At 34.1% G+C, this 21,590-nt stretch overlaps 1 protein-coding gene across 2 annotated transcripts in view; it reads right to left on the bottom strand.

The window, feature by feature from the left end:
- Positions 1-2,280: 2,280 nt before the first annotated feature.
- Positions 2,281-21,590, bottom strand: part of GRB14 (growth factor receptor bound protein 14) — a 64,516-nt gene continuing 45,206 nt past the window's right edge. Inside the window, exons 6-14 of one of the 2 annotated variants that reach the window (XM_082763048.1) lie at positions 15,793-15,930; positions 14,608-14,718; positions 14,321-14,416; positions 13,642-13,722; positions 11,135-11,251; positions 10,990-11,047; positions 10,812-10,899; positions 6,913-7,006; positions 2,281-2,900 (exon numbers count right to left, since the gene is read on the bottom strand). In XM_082763048.1, the coding sequence (XP_082619174.1) occupies positions 2,754-2,900; positions 6,913-7,006; positions 10,812-10,899; positions 10,990-11,047; positions 11,135-11,251; positions 13,642-13,722; positions 14,321-14,416; positions 14,608-14,718; positions 15,793-15,930 (930 nt within the window). In that variant the 3' untranslated portion in view covers positions 2,281-2,753. Of the gene's footprint in view, positions 3,018-6,912; positions 7,007-10,811; positions 10,900-10,989; positions 11,048-11,134; positions 11,252-13,641; positions 13,723-14,320; positions 14,417-14,607; positions 14,719-15,792; positions 15,931-21,590 lie in introns of both variants that reach the window. The other variant, XM_082763049.1, reaches the window with a different exon arrangement.

Genomic DNA, 21,590 nt, shown 5'->3' with positions numbered 1-21,590 from the left:
AGCCACAGTAACATACTAAAATTTTGTTTAAACAGCATTGCTTACACCCTTAAAGAACTTTATGTTCAAACATATCTTGTGTGATATAATAAAAAACCTCGCCATTTTTCTGACAAGAAAATACTAGTTGCTAGCAAGGATCTTTTAAGCCATATATCAACCACCTGTACCATTTAGCATGTTTTAAAGTAGTCTGAAATATCAAAGAGGTTTTTCTGGGGTGTGGTGTATTGTTTTGTTTGCTTATTTGAAATTAAGACTATTTCCTCCATATTTCTTCCTTCTGTAATACTGAAATGAAGAGGTAGCCTGTTAAGTGATTTACACACCAGCCAAGATTATATTGGTTTAACTGTTTTGTTTTTCTAGGGCATAGTCATAAACAACCAAACAGTTCAGGAAATGTATGCAGATTCAAAAAAAAAAAAAAAAAAAAAAAAAAAAAAAGGTATTTTATTCTCAGCAAGATTTCAGTTTATATTTTAATTCAAAGAACTGTCAAAATGCAGGAGTACCACTTTACAGAGCAAGAGTGCTTTGAATACTTGCCAGTTAAAAACCCTTTCAAATGTCCAAAACCCATGCTCATTAAGCAATACTTCATTATAAATGTTTTTTGTTTGATGGTGGGGGTTTTTGTTTGTCTGTTTGTTTTTGTGTGTATGTTGTTTCTTCCTATTTCACTCATTAAAACTGAAAAAACAGGTGAGGATTCTTGATGGCTGATGTCCTTCCAGTACATGACATACTCCTCACATTTACCTTTCCAAAAGTAAAAAGGTACTCACTGAGTGGTTAGCTTCACTACCAATGATAGCAGCAAATACAAGTAGAAATGATGGCAAAGCTTTCACATTTCCAAGTAGACTAGAGTATACAACTCAATTCATTTCTTGGAAAATGATCTAAAAAACAGGGATGCAGAGGAGAAAATTCCTCCTTACTCTATACAATCTCTGAAATAATACAAGACCTCAGAAATAATCCCATTGCTAAACTAAATCTGAAGAGGCTTTAATTAAAACTAAATTTTTGTAATTACAATTTGAAATTATATTCAAGGTTTAAGAGTTAAATTCATTAGACTGTGAAGAGTTTTACAAGGCATTTCTAATGTAATGAGCTCAGACACCACATATGTTGCATCTTTGGTACACGTTATGAAGAGTTGCTTTTTTAATGAGCTTTAAAAACTGTATTTGCATACCAGAGGAAAAGGTCAGTGATGTGTGGATCAAGTCAGTAAATTAAGTATCACAGCATTACGTTATTATGATTGCCTTCCACAGGCATACAATAACTAAACTATAGGCTGTAGTTACCATACTATTCTAATGCACCCATCTATGCAACCTTGTCAGCTTACGTGCACTTGTGATGCTGTGTCTTGGGTCCATCTTACAAAGTCCTTCAGCCAGGCTTCTTTCGCCTTCATTCTCCACCAGTTCCAACAGCAGAACAGCTGGTGTGTCTAACAATCAGAGAATCAAAGCAATCAAAGGACAGAGGGGCCATATTTAGCATGATGAACCATCTCTAACCACTACTTTCCATTACAGCCTTTACCTCAGGGCCAGGTCCTGAACCCTCATAACAAGATCAAACAAAGGGAAACAGCAATCATCAGGACAGGGAAACAACTTTCATTCCAAGCCCCATTTCACTTAAGACTTTGTACAAGAATGCAGCACTATCATCCCTCTTTCAAAATAGATACCAAAAGTATTTTTAATGCCACAGTCCAAAATTTCTCTCACTCTACCTTAATAGCTAGCTCTTTATAGTTGGAGTGTTAGATATTTTGTAATCCCTAAAGACTAGTTAACTGGTAGCTATTCTGAAATGTGTCACTCTGTGATAAATAATAAAATAAGCCAAGAACCAACTGCAGATAGGCTCTAGCCAGTTTTTCAGCAAGAGTAAAGTTCATTGGATTCACCTTTATTTGTTCATTTCAAGGGCCACTGAAGTTGACTCCCTTCTCAGCTCTGAAACAATCCACAGCACTTAACAGGTCTGTGTGTGGGCACGTGTTAGAGACTGTAGGTGTATGCTATAGGTGCACATACGTAGGTGAACCTTTTATGCATATTTATACATATCACAGCCAAGTGACACCCCACAGCTCTGTGTAAAGGTGTCAATCTAGTCATTAGATTAGAAAAAAAAAAAAACTTTTAAAGTATAACATCAGAAATTGCACAACTCAATACAGTGGATCAGTTACAAGCAGCTTTAATGATTTTTCACTTTTTGTATGATTATCGTCAAAGTAGCATTCAAAAATATAGTGCAAAATATTTATTCATTTTATTTACAAATAAAATGTGCAGTTCTGCCTCTCCTTACCACAGTAAATGTAATTCTTCCATGTGATGAACAGAAATTATGAGAAACATTTGAAAGACAAAGTTCATTTTAAACCCAAGAACAATCAGTTATATTTTTGTAGAAGTTGCACAATATTTTTTTTAAAAATTGTTTTCAGTTGGGAAAAAAAAAGAAAAAGAGTCCAGGCAACACTAAAGAATTACATATGAAATAACGTTTTTTAAAACATAGTTATTTTGCTTTGACAATCACAATGCAAAATTCTTACCTATACAGATTTTTTTTTTTTTTTTAATTTGGTAACTAAAACTTAGAATCTTTACAATGTAATGCTTTTTCACTTCTTACTATAGAAATTGCCTTGAGGGAAAAAAGTATTCTAGTATCTTCCTCTGCCTTTGATGAAACAACAGATGCTTTGGTTAAAGAGCAATTCGTGCGCAATAGTGTTTTAACTTGCAAGGCAGTACTCCTTTATTAAGTTGGTAGAATTCCACTAGCTGGATGAGATCAGTAAATCTGGTCTGACCATCATCAAGGGTATAAAATATCTTTCCATCATCTTCCAACTGTAAAAATGGAAAAACAAAATAACATCAAATCCTCTTTTGATATGGTATTTCTTCATGATTAGAATACTTGTTTGAGAAATCTTCATGGAGAACAAGGTATTCATAATCCTATGACTATGGAGAGAAGGGAAAATAAGTTGATCAAACATAAAAAGATCAAAAATAAAGAACAAAAATCATGTATTCTTTATCTTTCTCTCTAAGACAGGTACATGCCTAAAAGGAAGTAATAGTTTAGTAAGTAACAGAATACTCCTTTATTTTATGACTTTGCTCTGGAATGATAGCTAGAGTTAATATAAATATGGAGTTTTTACAAAATGACAACAAACAAGCTGCAACTTACTCATAGGTTTCACCTTTTGCTCAACTCACTATTCTGTATAACTTCTACATTTTATATCACTTATTTTTTAAGGTGCAATGTGGCTACACACTAGTGCATTGGTGTACTGGACGAAATGTCTATCACAAAAGTAACATGCTTGATGTAGTAATATGTCGTGTAGGAGAAGGAACTGCTGCTGCTCCAAATGCACATGCCGGAATAGATACAGGAGAAAAAGAAGAAATGCCAAAATATACCTTGAAAAACAACCTGTTCTAGATTACTGAACATTAGCTCTTGCACAATCTGTATTGCATTGCTACTACATACTGTTCTCAATGCGTTTCCTCTTCTGTTGGTATATCCAATATCAAGAAGCTTCAGCACAAGAGTATTAATATAAATAGGTAAGAGGGTAAAAAAATATTTTATTTTTTTTAAAGAAGAGGGGAAAGAAAAAGATATTTTACAAGACCAAAAGAGTAGTGAATAGAACACCCTGAAATTGTGCTAGCACAGAGCAATAGATGCTGTGCTAGGAAAAGATGCAACTATCCTACTTAGTACATGGAATGGAGAAGATGCAATTATCTCTTACCTGTAATTAAGATTCCTCATCTGAAGCAACTGTTGAACTGCTTATGATTCCTGATTATTCTACCCCTCCCTTTCTACCATGTCTGGAAGTTGTTTGTAATTTTTTTTCAGACTTTGGTCAATCCAGGTCAAACACTTCTAGTTTAGGAATTATCAATGTGTGCATGTGTAAGCTCCTGTGTTCCATCAGAAAAACAAGAAATGGATTAGCATCCACTGAACTTTGTTTATGCATGCAATTTTCCTGCCAACACACTGAAGACAAGAAAGAGTTGAGGATTCAGACTTCTGTTGACCAGACTTCATTTTTATGCTTTTTCCCTGCTCCAAGTCATTCCCATACCTTGAAGTGAATACCAGACAGATTGCTAATTCTCTGAAGAAAGTAAACAGCGTTTTGCAAAGTAAAAGCTCCTACTACAGTTATGTTGCCCAGGAACCTAACATCTTCTGCAAGCTAGGAAGGCTGCAATGAGAGAGCATTTATGAGAAAAGGACAGTCCCAGAAACAGCTGTATATGTATTATTCTTCAGTCCCATGGACTAAAGAACAGCTAGTTTCAGGACAGACGACAGTGAAATTGATTTCTATTAGCTTAATGTACTAAAATTGAAGAATAAATTTAAGATATCAAGTTCTCTAATTTTCACAGTATGGGATCTCAAGTGTTTCCTAAAGATTTTCTTTCCAACTTTTAAAACTCAGTTCCCTGCTACCTACCTCCAATACTTGTACGTTACCAGTGTTAACACGACACATGTATTAATGTAGGTGAAACGATCTAGCAGGGTGTACACCCTGCTGGGGACATTTTCAACTTGAAGTAAACTAAATGTAAGGGGGAAAAATCATTGAGAGACTGCATTTTTTTTTACTTTAAAAAAAAAAAAAAATCCGGAGTGCTATTTCTTTATTAACATTGAGGGGGAAAGTTTATCTTTCCTTCCCCATGGAGGGAAAAAGGCAAGATTTTGGAAGAACAGTAAGATCTGAAGTTCCAGAAAGTAACCTTGATCTCCAACTAATATGCTATAAACTTACTGCAGTAGCACAAAAAAAAGTCTCGGTTCTTAGAATTCTTCATTTAGAAAATCATATGCAACTAGAAGCATAACTTTTTTTTCCTCAAAAATATTTTTCTGAACTCCTTAAAGAGTATTGTTCTAGTAAAAACCAAGCAAGCAGTAAGTCAGCATACTGGACATGGCATAAGGGGATAAGGGACTGAAGGCTACTGGAAGTTACTTTACAAAAAGGAATTGAAACGTGCATATATATGGAGAAATAACAGTTTCCATACTCACATTCTCTCCCTCTGGATTAAGTTGTACTTGTTGCAGATTTCCGGCCTCCCTCCAGCTACCCCCTAACCCCCCCCCCCCCCCCCAATAACTAGCATGGGATAAATTGCTTTACAAAAACAATCAAATTTTCCTTAAAATCAGACAATTTTTACATTAAAGTGATACAGGTCTTTCAGACCTCAGCTCTGAGATACGATCTGTAGACTGTCAAAACAGATTCCCCATTTCTCCACAGGTCCTACATCAGTAGAGCAAAGTTTTAGCAGGCACATGTATAATTAATTCCTCAAATGCACTGCTTGCATCTGCAAAAGAACACTAGAATTGACCAGATCTTTTTTTTTTTTTTTTTTTTTTTTTTTTAAGTGAAGAGAAGAATCATACAGGTCCATAGCAAACTGAAGACAAGTGCAGCTTCCTGCCACATCTGCTCTTAAAGAAAAAAGGGTTTGTTTCCTGATAAGAAAAAGTGGTCTCTTGAATTTGAGACTTACACGACATCCCAATGAAGCAGAGTCATACAGTATTTGTACAGAGTTCAGAAAGGTTTCTAAACCATACGACAGCTATCCTAAAGTAAATACAAGAAGCGACCACAGTCAATAGAAACACAGAGATCTTAAACCTGGGATTCTGATCACTGAATATATGCTGACGCTCACAAAGGAACTAGGGCATAGCTGTCACTTTTGGATGAAGGGCTCCTGCAATGCTTGTAATTAATGAAGCAAAAGTCCTGGACAATTCTTTTACCTGACATTGATTCCCTCATTTTCACATTACAAATAATGCAAAAATGTTTCAGTCTTATTCTACAGGAAAGTTTTGTTTTTGTTTTGTTTGTTTTAAAGCCCTAGATAAGGAATAAAGAAATTCTGTGAATCGACTACATACATTTCTCCTGAGAAACAGCAGAATCTCCCAGATACTTCAATAGGAATAAACAGAGGCTCAAGTATTATTTGGCTTGGAAGAAAGGTTCTCGTCAAGATAGAAGAAAAAGCTACAGGTATTCTCTACTCTCAAGCATCTGTGGCTAAAATAGATAATGCTAAACTGTTTCTTTCCTCAACAGAAGCAATCTGTAAAGAAAACTGTATAAACCTCCTTTGGAGGGAGTGGAAAGGATTGGGAAAGCCAGCCATTCGGACAGTAGAATTGGATTATATCATCAAGGAAAACTGATAAAAATATGACTTCAATTTAGGAAATTTCAGCTTGCCTGTATGTAACTGAACTAAATAAACATATCAGGTTTTTGTTACAATCGTCCCCCTGAAGAAGGCAAGGACATGAATATACCACAATAGCATAAATCATGAAAAGAGGAAAACAGAAGTGTTTGACCCAAAATAAAAGTGAGAAACTTTTAAACAGATGATTCAGTGATACACACACGCAGAGGTCATGGGCAGTCCACCTAAGCTGATGAATAAAAGACAATATAACTTTCATTAAAATACAATTTTCATGCCATCATGGTTGCTTCTATTCCAGTTCCAACAGATTTGTGCATTTATTCAAGGCAATTTATAGGTAAACAAAAACATAGGATTACATAGTACTAGTCAAGCTTTGTAATAAATCAAACGGCAAAGCTCGAAAATGTTCAACTTTAGAATATTTATGATTCATAGCAACATAGCGATACAGGTATCAGGTATTATGTTTATTATCATCTGTACAGCAGGGAAAAAAAAAAGACGAAAAAACAACTACAAACTATAACAATTATTTGACTGTATTGGCTTACAACAGTATATTGAAAATTTTACTTACGGGTACAATTTGAAAATGCTTTATTTTTAATCCATGACTCAATGACAATACAAATGTTTTGGGGTTACTTTGGCTATCACGGACCAAGAATACCCTAAAAGAGATTGAAAATTTTCACATTAAGGTTCACTCTGGAAAGCTTTGGAAATACCCAGTTAAAATTGTTGTACATTTAAAACAGTAAGTATTGTGAGAAGCAGAGATAATCTTAATTACAAAAATTATGCTTTTAATCATTATTTCTTTGAAAATGTGTCACTTGAAATACTTTTCTTAAATTCTTCTTCACCTTGTCTATTATGTGAAAAATATGCATTTTCAGAATGAATGACACTGTAGGCGTTAGTTTTACACTGCATAGAATTACAATACATCTCTTCAGACAGAAAAGCACTCTCAAAGTTTGTGCCTTGAAGAAAATTTTTCCTTGGACTCTGACAGTCACCTAAATCACAAGTTTTATAGGGAAAACTTGAAAGGATGTTCAACAGGAAGTTTACAGAAAAGGTAATGCAAGGCATACCAGAATACTTTCCACATCTGGCCCATATTCATAAACGTACACTCAAATCTGCACACTGATAAAATTCTCACGGAGACAGAACTACAGTCTATACATTACAGCATAGTTACTGATAACACTGTCAATGGCCAGCACCGTCACTGCAAGTAGTTCACTGATTCCAACCAGATTATAGACATAGTTTTGCCATAATCCTGGTATGATAATCTGATGCAGATGAAGAATGAATACCATTTCATTGAATCACTGAGTTTGGACTACTGGCAGAGAAGAACAATTTGGAGGACAAAGGGAAGTACCTGATTCACAGCTTTGTAGTGGAGAAACTGAACGGTTTGTACTATGCAGGTCTGGAACAGGTATAGTTAACAAACGTATCACAAAAGGGAAATGGAGGGACAGTCATTGGCAAGAGTTCTCCTCTTTCAGGAGGAAAAACAAATGGGCAAAGTAGACTTGCAGGTGTCAACCAAGTGAGTGCTAGTCTCCTCTTTTGTCCAACCATCTACCAGGAACGAGAGCACAACAACTATATGAAAATCAAGGATATTTTTTTTTTTTGGGGGGGGGGAGAGGAAAAAAAAAAAAAGAAAACACAACAAAGTCTTTCAGTGAATTTTCACAAACTAACAACAAAGATCCAAACTACTGGGTATTCTTAAAATTTTGAGGATTAAATGAGTTTTATTTTTACAACAGAAGTAAGAAAATACCTGGAATTAAGAAATTTGGAGTTCATAATCATTAGTATTTCTATCAAAAAAAAAATTATGTTAATTCTGAATTCTGATACTAATTCAGTCTTAAAAGATGGATAATTGTCAGCCCCGCATAGGGCTAGGAAAATAAGGACAAATAGTTCTCAATACACTCAGACTCTCCTAATAAGCTCTCTCTCACCACCTAGTGGCCTCTCACCCCTTTCCAGGACTTGAATTAATTTTTTCAAAGTAGTCATCCCTTGCATAAACTTAAATCTTTTTTTTTTAAGTTTGTCATTAAGACCTGGTCTTTTTTTAATTCAGGAAAAAAAAAAAAAAAAAAAAAAGACATTATAAGAATGTGACACTTTCCCAATATACAAAATGAGTTCTCTAAACCCAAATATGGTATGGTGATCCACATTAAGCAATACACAAAGTAATGACATAGCATAGAAAAGAAAATGTATGTCGATTAGGATTTATGTTCCCATTTATCATTTCTTTTGAAGCCTACTTTCCTACTTTTTTGTTGTTTGTTTGTTTGGACAGGAGAGATGAGCAACATTTCTTCTCCTTCACATAAAAAAGATCTTATTTACTCTTTCCTAACTCTATCCTAACAGAACTACTTTAGCCATTGAAGAACCTTTTAAAACATCATTTTATTACAAAGAAAGGACTGTACTTCATAGAATTTTAGGAATATTGGTTGGAAGGGAGCTTTTTAGACATGCTGGATGATTCAAAAAAACTGTTCCTTCATAAACATATAAGAAATTCTCTGAACGACCAATTGAATTTTGTCATGACCCTTTTGGTAATGCTATTATCCAATTCATCTATTGAGTATCAATTAGTTTCCAATCCTGTCAACCACTTATCACTGAAAAGTCTTCAAACATAAGAGGATGAAGTATGAAATCTGCAATGTTGCTACACAAATGCCTTTAAGCATGTTTCTTCTACATCTGAACAGTAGATCCGAAAATATTATTCCTTCGTAGCACACCCTGAAAGATAGTTGTTGTCTGTAATTCTGTCATTAAGTTATTCTACTACTAGGAATTCTGCAGATTCTTTACTCCTTTATGTAAGTCCCTTCACCTTCCATAAGCCAACATGAACAGTGCATTTGTTGGTACATATGATATTACAGAGGCCCTATCACCTGCTGTCATACATGCAAGAGATTGCCCTGCTTGGGATCATTTTTCTATCTCTAAAACACCTTAAAAAGCTCAGCTTGGATTTTTTTTTTCCTCAGCAGAAACTAAAATCTTATTACTCCCATGAAAAACTTCTGTATTTATGGTGCTAATTCATTCTTTCAGCCCTTTTCCTTTTCTTTTAAAGAGCAAAGCATTTTTCACAAGCTGTAATGTATTTGTGTCTTCATTGTATCTCAGGAGTATGCCAACATATGATTGCTCATGTTCTAATCAATTCTAAACAATCCACTCAAGAGTATCATCCTCATCAAGATCACCATATGTATCTGTGAATAGATCCAAGAATATACCATAAACAACACTATATTAAGCAAGTATTTCTTAATACCTAGCATGATATTCACGTTCTCATCTCAAATGCTATTGCTGCTTATTCCCCAGGTCTACTTGGCTTCATTTAACAATATCTATGTAGCCACTGACATACACTGAAAGATTCATCAAGTCCTAGAATGACATACTGCTCAGACATGTAGATCATCCCCATGTCCCATCTCTCTCTTGGAACAAATGCAAAAATGAATGCAGAGTACAGAACATTTTCAGGGTGATTACCCAGGCTTAAAAACAAGACCCCTGAAATTTAAAAAATAAAAAAGTCCAAATATCCATCCTTGCTGAGTATGGTTATCTTTGTCTTCCCTTCCTTCCCATCTTTTTTCTTTGTTTTCTAGAACCCTTTCCACAGATGTAGTAAACAGTATTAAAGTACGCTTAATCTAAAACTGAAGGAATTTAACCAGTTACCTGGCTACAGGTACCTAACTGGAAACAGACAGAGAAATGCACAAGTTTCATAGAATAAGTCATTGAATAAAAAAGGCCCATGTGTACATTTAATACAGCATTAGGGATAAAAAAACAGAAATGAAAAATAAGATTTGAACATGAAATGCATACCTGGTCATTTTTATTTGAATTAATATTTAAATGACGGAAAAATAAACATGAATAGTCTTACCCTAGTATTTATTGTTTACCATTAAGGGATAGTACAATTCTTACTCATTTCACAAGTAAAAGCTTTTTTTTTTTCAATGGTTATCCCTGCATAGTTCATGTTGGAATAAGGTTAGGCAATGTTTTTATGGTTTCCTTCATTCTTTCATCACTAATAAGAGACACAAAAAACACTGGTGCCAAAATTGACAGTTCACAGAGAATATTGTGCAAATACAGAGCTCAAGTGCTTGGCTCTGAGTGGACACAAGTAATCTGTCAGTGACAGAATCAAAGTGTTAGATCACCATTTTATTGCTTCCAGAAGACATAAAATAGAAACCAACTGATCCCCAGATAGCCCTATATAAAAGACATTTTATTTCTATTAGATAAGTGCAAAATCTTTCTTCCTCTGTCTCCCCCCGCAATAAAAAGTACATGAAAATAGCAGTTGTTGACTAGAAATGTGTCTCCGAAGAGTTATGTAAAGAATTAGCTTACCCATCTACAAGTCCGTGCTGCAAAATAAGTCTCTGAGCTTCATCTCTAGAGATTTTATGATGAAACCAAGACTGAGATCTGTGTATAGCTGGAGAAATAAAGATCTTTAAAAAACATATTGAATTTATTGAAACAACCAACTATTGCATTTTTCTGTACTGAATTAACTCACACATACCCATGTTAGACATGGCAATAGGACTACCATGTGAGTTGAGTCGCAGACACCCTCTCCTCTGTGTGAGAGAAAAGTAAAGATTATTTCAAATCTTTTTTGTTAAAATCAAAAAAAAAAAAAAAGTACTCTGATAAAATGCTTATACCCGCCATGCTAATCCTTCTTCAACTGCAACTGAAAGGACTTCCATTGGATTTTCTATAATTCTGCTTCTGTGTCCTGAGAAATCCATTGCTACTAAAGAATTTTCTGAAATACTTCTCTGCAACAAAGAAAAATACATTTAGTGGTTGGGTTTTTTGTTTACTTTGGTTTATTGTTTTGTTTTTAAGATCTATGTTTTACGAATGAGTTTCTGAGAAAACATTGAATTTTATAAATGGTGTTACAAATATCTGCAGCATTTCCCATCACAGCCAAACTCATTACACCCTAGGGAACATTTGTAACTCCTGTATTCTACTATAAAACTCAATTTTACAGTTTAGCAGGACAAATAATGTCTTTGCGTTACTGTGATGGACAACAAATACATCCCTTTACCATAAATTCTATTTATACTTGTAACTATAACTATCCTTTTGCATGTTTAGGATAAGTTAGGACAAGCTAGGATACATTTAGAAAGTTGTCCAAGTACCAGAAAAAAAGAAAATGCAAAATTATTATGCATAATCATCTTATAAACAAAGACTTAAATTATTTTGCTATGGCATAAATTCATGCATCTTCTATATAAAGTTTTGCCCAAAGTTTACCAGATTTAACCACTGGAAAAAAGCCATTTCTATGGAGATTAAGTTTTATCTTAATACTTCCCTTCAAGCTCTTAACTATCACAGAACAAGCACAGACATAACAGTTATGGAATCTAATACTTTTTTTTAAAAAAAAAAAAAAAAAAGTTTGTCTTTTTTCCTCATAGTAAAAACAAAAACAAAAAGCATTTCATGTTTGACAAAACAGTCATAAAGCTCACCAAAACAGTTGCCAGAAATCCAAGTTTATAAAATCAAGTTTAATACCGATTGTAATGTCTCAAATGTTCACTGGCACTGGTAGATCAAATAATTAAAAGAACACTCTAGTGTTCTGTAAGTGAAAGTAACATCTAGAACATAGGAGGCACAGAGTTCTGTAGGGTTAACAAAACTTTTCAGTCCAAAACCTGTTTAGCTCCTGTTTAGTTACAAGCAGATTCTTCTAGCATGAATATAACTCAAAATGGAATCATAGTGCATTGTAACTGTTGACACTGTAGTCTAAGGTGAACCTGAGTAACTGTAACCTGTAAAAAACTTTGCAAAAGTAACAGAGAAGGGCAAAGAAAGAGAATTGGTGTTTCTCTAGGAGAGTGCAGGAACTCCTTGCAGCTGACTTGGTTGTGAATTATTCAGAAATGAAAGTGATTCCTCTATGAAGTGCATACATTAGCTTAAGCACTTAATTCCTGAGCTTAATTCACCAGTTATACACAAGTACAAAAAATGTACCAGGCTTAATACCAGTTATAGATTCCGCCTGCATTAGAATTTACATGAGCTATATGCATGCAGCAGTGTAAGAAGAGAGAGAATCAATAATAGCTCCAAGACCCATTATAAAGGCAGCAGCTGGCTATCGTTAGCTTCTTATTACAGACAATAAAAACATGGTCAGTATATTAAGTGCAATTTTGAAAGCATGCTTATTAGCAATATCATAAAACAGCATTTTTGTGAATATCCATAATGACAAATGTATATCTTAGGTGCTTTAACATCAAGAACTACCATAAATGCTCAAACACCATAAATTCATCATCACAAGTTCTGGAAACAAGCTGTTTTTACCCAGTTTAGCCAATGAAAAGCATGAAGTGACATAGTGATATAAATCACTCACAAAAAAAAAAAAAAATGATTCAAAGAACTGGGATATATATATGTGTGTGTATATATATATATGTATGTGTGTATATGTATGTATATATACATACACATATATATATATACACACACATATATATATAGATATATGGGATATATAAATATAAGATATATTAAAGAAAAGGACAACCTGATCCCCAACTATCTGACTAAGGAGATGGACACAGCATCCAGTATAGGGTGCTGTTCCTCCTAAACCTAGTTCTGCCAAGTTATGGTGTTCCTCTGAAGTCCATTCTATACTACATCAGATGAAATCCGAAGTAAGTATTAAACCACTTTCGAGGGAAAAAAAAAAAAAAAAAAAAAACAACAACACTGTATACTGAAAAGGATTTGTTAAAGCTTCTGTATTCATCCTTTACAGCATGTGTGACCTTAAACACTTTGCTTCTTTTTTAATGCATTTATAGTTCTCCTTCACTTTTTAAATTCTTTTTTACATTCTCTTTGACAGTGATAATAAGCCAGTAAACTCCCAAAATACTGAAGATTTGACAAAGGGGAAAAAGTCTCTTAAATTGGTCTAAACTACTCATTTTGCATTAAGTAAATTAATTAATTAGCTCTCTAGTCTGTCCTGAGGTCCCTAAAGATTTCAGCAAGCATTCACATGTACAAAGATTTGCAGGATCAGGTCAGTAGTGTAACTGACAGAAGTCACTTAAAAATAGCATGATGGCAGAAACAAAGTATTTATTCATGGAGCTACTGTGGGACATACCATGGGTGTTATATTCAAAGGGCTGCAGCCACTTCTACCTTGATATGGTTGCATGTAATTCTGATACAGCTGCATCCCATACTAAAACCAGAAAATAAGATGGTTAGCATTTTAAACTATAAACCTAAGTCAATAAACCTTTCTTACTTGCCTTTTTGTTGTGTTTTTTTTTTTTTTAATCATTAAAAAGCAGGGACAAATGCTGGTAGGATAAGGAAACACACAACAATGTCATTGCTGTTGCCTTCCTAAATGTATACTCTGCATTAAATTCTGACTATTTAATACACATTTTTTGTGTAAAATTAATGTGCAAATTAATACATAATTTGCCTGTTTTGTCACAGACACTTTTTAAAAATATTTTTAAAGTTCCCATCTTGTGTATTCTTGTAGTTTTGTTCAACATCACCAACAGTCTCACAAAATTCAGCCAGGTTATACATGCTTAATCTTAAATTTAAATGTTTGCAGGACTCCATTGAGACATCATCCCATCCCCTAAAATGATTCCAGCAATTTAGTCTGTCCCTGTTGGGATGAATGTTCAGCTTTCATTGTACAAAATTGATACTGCTATTTTATGGGAACCTGGAATTATGTTACTTCTCTAAATCACAAGATCAGAATTTCACATAGTAAACTTAAGCAATAAGTTAACTCCACACAGAAAAATTACCTTAAGCAACCTAATTGCTGTCATCCAACAGGTCCTACTTTGCTCATCATCTGCACAGAGCTGTTTCAGGTCTCTGGTTCCTCCTGATTTGTTAGGCTAGAAGGCCACAGCACATTTTTTTTAGCATTAATGCATATCTTGAAGATAATACCTGTTGAAATAAAAGCCACTAATTCTCCTATTTTATAACAGACAGCTGAACATTGTTTTCAAAAACCTTAAAGAAACTTAAGCTTACCTAAAAACTGTGGCTTGCTTTAATATGTATCAGAATGATAAGCTTGTACCTTAAAGCAGAATCCATAGTTTGTTGGTGCTCCAGAAATCTTTTTGCCTGTCAAAGACATGTACATATCACTATTGCTGAATTCACAGAAAAACTGCAGATGCCTTGGCTCCTAAAAAGAAGAGCAATGTAATACAGTTAGACTATTTTTAGCTAGCCTCTCCAGATAAAAAACTCAGAGTAGCGTACTAGTTATTCTAACCCAAAATACAGTCATATCTCAGTTTTAACTGTGAAATTGTCTCAAGAAATCTAGAAAGAGGCAATGCAAAATTCACTTCCTAATGCAGAGGAAAAACACCTTATAAACTAGGCAGAGTTCACTCTTCCAGAGAGAGGGGGGGGGAAAAAAGTACAAGTGATATGATTTCTGGGAAAACATCCGTTACATTCAAGATGCAGTAAAAGTAGTAGTCAGAAATTTTGAGTGCAGTATAGTTTTCAAGCATCAAAATAAAACATACTTTCAGAATTTGAAAAAAAATAATAAAATAAAAACACTGTAATAATTACTTTCCAGTAGTATTTCTAACCATTATCTCCATCCTCCCAATGAATTAGGTCAAGGAAGAAAAATAAATATATATGTTGAAGAATGAAAAAGCATCTCAATGAGTACTCTGGCATCTAACAGAAAATTCAAAAGAATGAAAAGCATGTGTTTACATGGTTTACATAAAAGGTGTCTTATCTCTAATGTATCCTGTTTAACACAGTCAGGTTTAAGTACTGACAAAAATTTCAACTAGCAAAATGAAAAACAGTGACAGACTTCAAGAACTCTAAAAATCTTCCAATATAATCCTTTTATACATATGCTCTTGTATAATTTACATATTGAAGCATTGTGCCCATCTTTCAGAGCATCTATTTCAGAATTTTAACAAATTTTAAAAGATACCCACCCTGTTAACCAATTGAAAAAAAAACGTGAACCAGACTGAAGGAAAAGTTAACAGGCAAAAAAGCAGCTAGTTTTTCCACATATAAGGCTTTCCCAATTTTGTATCTCTATCTCTATATATATTTTTTCTACTATAAATGGAAATTATTTTCCCTTTTCACTGTAAGATAAAATTCAAATTCCAGCTAATATTACAGCAAATAATAAATATGTATATATTTGTTCTAACTTTATAATTCTCTCCCCCTTCTTTATTGTTGTTGTTTGTTTGCTTTGCCTTACCTTAGATGTACCTTTAGTGGAAAAATAAAGACCGGATCTTCTCAAAAGAAAGAACAATTTTTTCCATGATTTTTTCCCCTGTTCCTTTGCATGCAAATAACCATGAATCTCAGGATATGTGCTGGAGCTTAGGAACATCTGAAAGAAAATATCAGACCCGCATTTTTCTTTTTATCTGAAACTACCTTTCTGTTTCATTAAGATATTCAGACAAGACTAAGGGGAATATACCCCTAAATTCACTATATCACAGTAGTTCAGTTATTGCATCTAATCCCATTAGAATACCTCTGATTTAAGGCATACAGAACATTACATAACTCCAAGGTATGCAAGGCAAGTTACATATTTATATGAAACATATGGTTTGAAATGAGAGCATTAGTTATGCAATATGTTGACTTCAGCAACAAAAACAGTGTAAGAATTTCTGATCCCATGCCTCAGACCCTATTTTTATAAAACTGCAAATCAATGCTACCAACAGAATGAAAAAATAAAAAAATGACATCTCGCCTTCCCCTGCCCATTACAAACCAGAAAAAGGAACGGATCTGAATTAAAATTCAATCAAACAAATCACAAAATCTAAATCACAAGATCACACAGGTCTGGAGAATATTGCAATTTTCAAAAGAGGAGGGAACAAAGGTCTCAGGACCTAAAGTAGTACTTAAGTGGGTGCTTCAGTTCAATGGAGCAGAGAGGCTGGGCCAGCCACCAAGTATTTGCTGCCTGTGCTCAAGGTCATAAGGTAGAGTGTGTTTATCTGAATAAAGCTGCATTAGGAGCAAGGAAGAAGGCCTTTAAAGTCTCAGAAGGATCAGCCGTTTTGCCTCCAGAACCAAAAAAATAAGTTTGCACCCCCTCTACACCCAAACCATAGGAAAGGCAGAATGATACAGATAGACAATGAAATTAACTGATGCACTGAGAGGAGCTAACTAATGCAATTCTCTTTGCTTTAGCCATTTCTACCAGAATTTATCAGGGTGCAACACAGCTGTTGTCTTGCTAAGACCAAGTACAGTTTTAGAGGACTGCAAAAGTACCTACTAAAATCTGCCAACTGTGTTAACTGCATTCTACGTCTATGTAACATATTCATTTCTACTCCTCTCCTTTCAAGAAAACTACCCAGAACTATGACTCATATCTAAACATACTAACCTAGAATTCTTTAATTTCCATGCATGCAAAATACTACTAACCTCTTCAAGGAACCTTGCCCCAGACTGGCCTGCAGTACCTTAAAAACTATCTAGGCTCCCATATGGTAGGGAAGAAGGGGTTTTCTTGCTGATTTCTGCAGTTTTCATTACTTTGTTTTCCTCCTCTCTGCTGCCACTTCCAGAACATCTGAGCTGAGGACACGAAGCAACAGATTCCCAGGCAAGAGGCAGACTGGCTGGCACCGGACTGCAGCAAAATGATGAAGTGAATGTGATTTTGGAAGTATACCAACGTCTTTAGCCACTAAATAATGGAGTCCAACCAAGATAAACAAGGTTACTTTCACTTTTATTGTTTTCCTACCTTGCAGTCAGATGCATGACAGCACCACATGTAGACTGTCCCAGGTTGATTAAATTCAGCTGTTACCAATGCAGTAATGAAGACAGGTTTCATTTGACAGGGGAGCACACAGAAAATCTAGCCCACAACTAAGAATGCATTAAGAGAGCTTCAGTGCTATTCACCTGAATAGTAAATTACAGTAAGACCAGGTACACCATGTACCTGTACACCATTTGTACCACGTACAAATGCAGTTCAAGCTATTTCAGCCACACTGAAGCAGACAGGTCCTGGTAGCTGTTCCTGATAATCTTCCCATTTGCCATATATTAACAGGTTCGCTGATGGTGAATATATAGCCTGCACTGAAAAGTACTTTTACAGCAAAACCAAAGTCAAATGGAAATTTAGGATAATCTAAGACAGTTGATGTATGTAAAACCCAAAAAGCATCTCTTTAGGCTGCATTCTCTCTGCCAAAAATGAAATGAGTGCCTGGCTCCTAGCCTGCACAAGCTCTTCCCCAGGACTCCCTAAGACCTTCCAACCAGAAGCACAATCATGAAAAACACATTTCTTTTCTTATTCAGCAGGCCAAAGTGAAGGAACAATACAAAGCTCAGCTTCAACAGCCACTGTTGTCTACACTATCAATTCAACCAAAGTAGCAATAACTGTAGGAAAAAAAGCAATCCTAGATCCATCTTTTCCCTTCTAAGACAGCTGAGGACTGTGAGAGAAAATACAATATTTTGTATTTGTAAAGTCAAAACCATTAAATAGTCCAAAGAATAAGCAGTAAAAAGATCTGCAAAGTGAATGTCTTTAATAAATATATAAAACTACATAGAGTAGAAAAGTAAATTTTTGATTTTTCTTTTAATGGAAGTATGTGCAAGATTGAAGTTTAGTATGGGGGGAAAGGATCCCTGTTTATGCAGAGAAAGGGCAATCAAAATAAGACAAAAATAAGAAAAGTGCTTCATACAGGTGGAAGAACTGTGGAGAGTTAAATGATGATACGATGCAGACAGTGATTACTGATCACACAGTATGCAGAAATAAGTTTGCACCCTCATGCAGTGAAATATACAACTTGATATGTAGGGTCTATCAAATGTCACCATGTCTTTCAGACATTAATATATGACAGCAACAAGAACCAGATTATGATATGATTTTCTGTAAAGTCAGCCAACTTAAAACCAACTTGAACAACAACAACAAAAATTATTTTTTTTTTTTTTGAGGAAGGGAAGTCAACAAGAAAAAAATGGAAGAAAAAGGACATTCCATATTCTCAGATGAATAGTAAAAGATTCAGAAATACTAGATGTCACTTGAACAAAATAAAGATTGAAAGCTACACAACTTAATTGTCTGCTTTCAGGCACTGAAGGCATTTGTAATGCCTTCAACATTTTAAGTGAAGGAACAGCTATACTGGGGGAAAACAACATTTTTTGAGGTGAATGTTTCTTGAGCAGGTACACACAATTTTGGGATTTAAATTAGGGAATCTGTTGTTTTCCTAAGACTTTGTGAATTAAGTTTGAGTTTGATGGTCTTAAATCTACAAAGTCTTAATAGTCTTTAATAGTCTTAAATCTACAAAGACAAGGAATGGGAACAATTAAGAGTATGGAGTAAGGAGAAGAAGATGGCAATGAAGAAAGGAATAAGAGGAAAGGGAAAAAGGGAAAGATTATATCAGTAATTCCAAGTTTTCCCAAATTCTGAGCATTTGCCTTCATAATCTTGTTCTGTTTTTACCTTTCCATATACAACATTTATGTTTTATATTTGTTCAGGAAATACTAATGTTAATTTCTCTAATATATTCTCCATTAGGTGAAAGGTTTGGTGTTTTTTTTTTCATTGCTATGGAAGATGGCTTGGACAGGTGCTATCTATAATTTTCTAATGTACTCAGATTATACTTAAAAAGGTGTTAAAAAGAAGCCAAAGTGGTGAACACAGGATTTGAACTCTGAACTTCAAGTTTACCTACAGAACTGTGTTGATCACATCTATTGAACAACCAAGATGGCATGGAATTTCTTACAGTAAAACCAGAAAAAAAAAAAAAAAAAAAAAAGGCATAACAGCCCAAGTAACATCTATTGTCTAAACTGAGGATGTCATTGTTGCATTTAAAGTGATTGACAACCTGCATAGTGGAAAAAAAAATCTGATCCAAATTAGAGATTAAAAAAACTCCAAAATTGAAGAAATGTTATTTTCAGGCAAAAAGAAAATGGAAGAAACCTAAGAAAAAAAATAATCCTTTACAGTAATTGTAGAAGAAATTCTTTGACTCCAGTGAGGAGTTCACCTGCTAACTCAGAATGAGTCAGTCCTGTTAACACGATGTTTTGCAGTCTATTCATTGGGAACACCATCTTGAATAAGAACATAAAAGGAGCTAAAGCATATATCAATTCATCCAAAATAAAAGTTACTCCAATAAACAGGCCACATTTTAAACAAGTCACAAGCCTCACTTAAAATTACATCCAGCAAGTTTCACGTCTCATTAAACTAAGTGAAGGAATTTGTTACCCACCTATGAGTTACTTTTTCACAAAAAATATAAATATATTTATAAATAATAGGTCATTTTATTGCTATGAGAAAGACCTCAGATTAAAATCTATATACTACTGTGTATTTTTTAAGGCATCCAATTCGCAAAAATAACCTAAAGCAAGTTTAAAATGATCCATACTGACTACTACTAGACATGTGCATAGAATGTCGTGTCGCAGAATAGTCACACTCCAATCAGCGTTAAAAAAAAAAAAAAAAAAAAAAAGAAAAAAAAAAAGTATCTTGTTAAGTTAAAGATTGTCATGGCAAAGATTAAATCCCTGTCTTTGGTATACATAGATATTTGGCATATTTCAGACCTTGTAATTTTACTTACACATGTGAAACAGAAAGGACAGATAAACTTTTTGCTTGTTTTTAAGACTACTTAGATGCTCTGATTTAAAGTCATCAGGCAGAAATACTTTTGCACTTTCATTGAAAGTCAAGAAAAGCATACTTGAAAAACATTTTACTTGCTTACAGGTCAATCCACAAAAAGCTATAAAAGTATCAGAAGTGATTTTTTTAATCATTTGTAAGCATTGAGTTGTTAAAATTAATGTTTCTCTTGATACCTGACCAAGCACATCACAAATAATAACGCAAGCCCATTAACTTGTCTTAATGAAAGTTTCCAAGGAAACAGCAACACACTGTAAACAATCTACTGAATAGTTTCTGCTGAAACGTGTGTGGCAGCTGCAGAATCCAAGAGGGTATTCCATACTTTGTGTCCACTAAGTTTTATTAGACCAAATACAATCAGACAATAGAACATCAAATAGCAACAAAGTAGATTTCATAACATTTTTTCCAAGCTAAGAAAACTGGATTTAACATTATATATTTTGAATTATTCTTAATCTGGCCCAGAAGCTTTCCCCGTGTTCCCCGTATCTCATATTCTATTCCCACGACAAAAGGAGAATCTATGCAAAGGTATACAGGTATGGCAAACAGTTTCATTAAAAAAAAAATAATAAATAAATACTTAAACTATCAGATTGTTTGCTAGCAAAATAAATTAAGTTTTAACAACAAAGGGGACAACATTTAATGACTGAATTAAATGCTTGCATTAAGCTGCATAATCTCTGCTAAAAGCATGTTTTGAAGCTAGGAAAAAAATGATTTAGGTTTCTAAAAATGATATATAGAAACCATTATGTGTCAGTTACACTTAATTTGGAACCTCTTTTTTTTTTTAAAAAACAAACATTTGAGGGTAATCGTAAGATCCTGACTAGCATCCCCTCTTATAATGTATCAATAAAGATATAACTACTTGATATGGAAGAACACTTTGAAATTTAGTTATTTAATGTTTTTCATTTTCTGGTGAATGTTAAGGTAGAATTTATTATATGAATACAGAAAAAAAAAATAATTTCCATATTACTTTTAGTTCTACCTTAAAATATCTTGTGTTATTACGTTCGCTTCCCAATCATTCTTTATCCCCAAAAACTCACATATCGGGTTGTTGTCTTAAGACCAGTGAAAGTTCTTCTATTAATTAAATTTCCTAGTGACAAGCAAACAAGAATGATGTGTATGTTTCCACCTTTATTACTCATTTTTCCCCTCTTTGAGAAGTAAGATGATGATCCCTGATATGGTCATTCTGTGAAATTATTCCCACTGTAAATTAAAATCTTGTGTCCACTTAAAAGATGACTAACACTGAG

Source organism: Aythya marila, assembly GCF_965140915.1.
Source record: "Aythya marila genome assembly, chromosome: 6".
In the NCBI taxonomy this organism is placed as follows: Eukaryota; Metazoa; Chordata; class Aves; order Anseriformes; family Anatidae; genus Aythya; species Aythya marila.
This window is presented reverse-complemented; position numbering and strand designations above follow the sequence as displayed.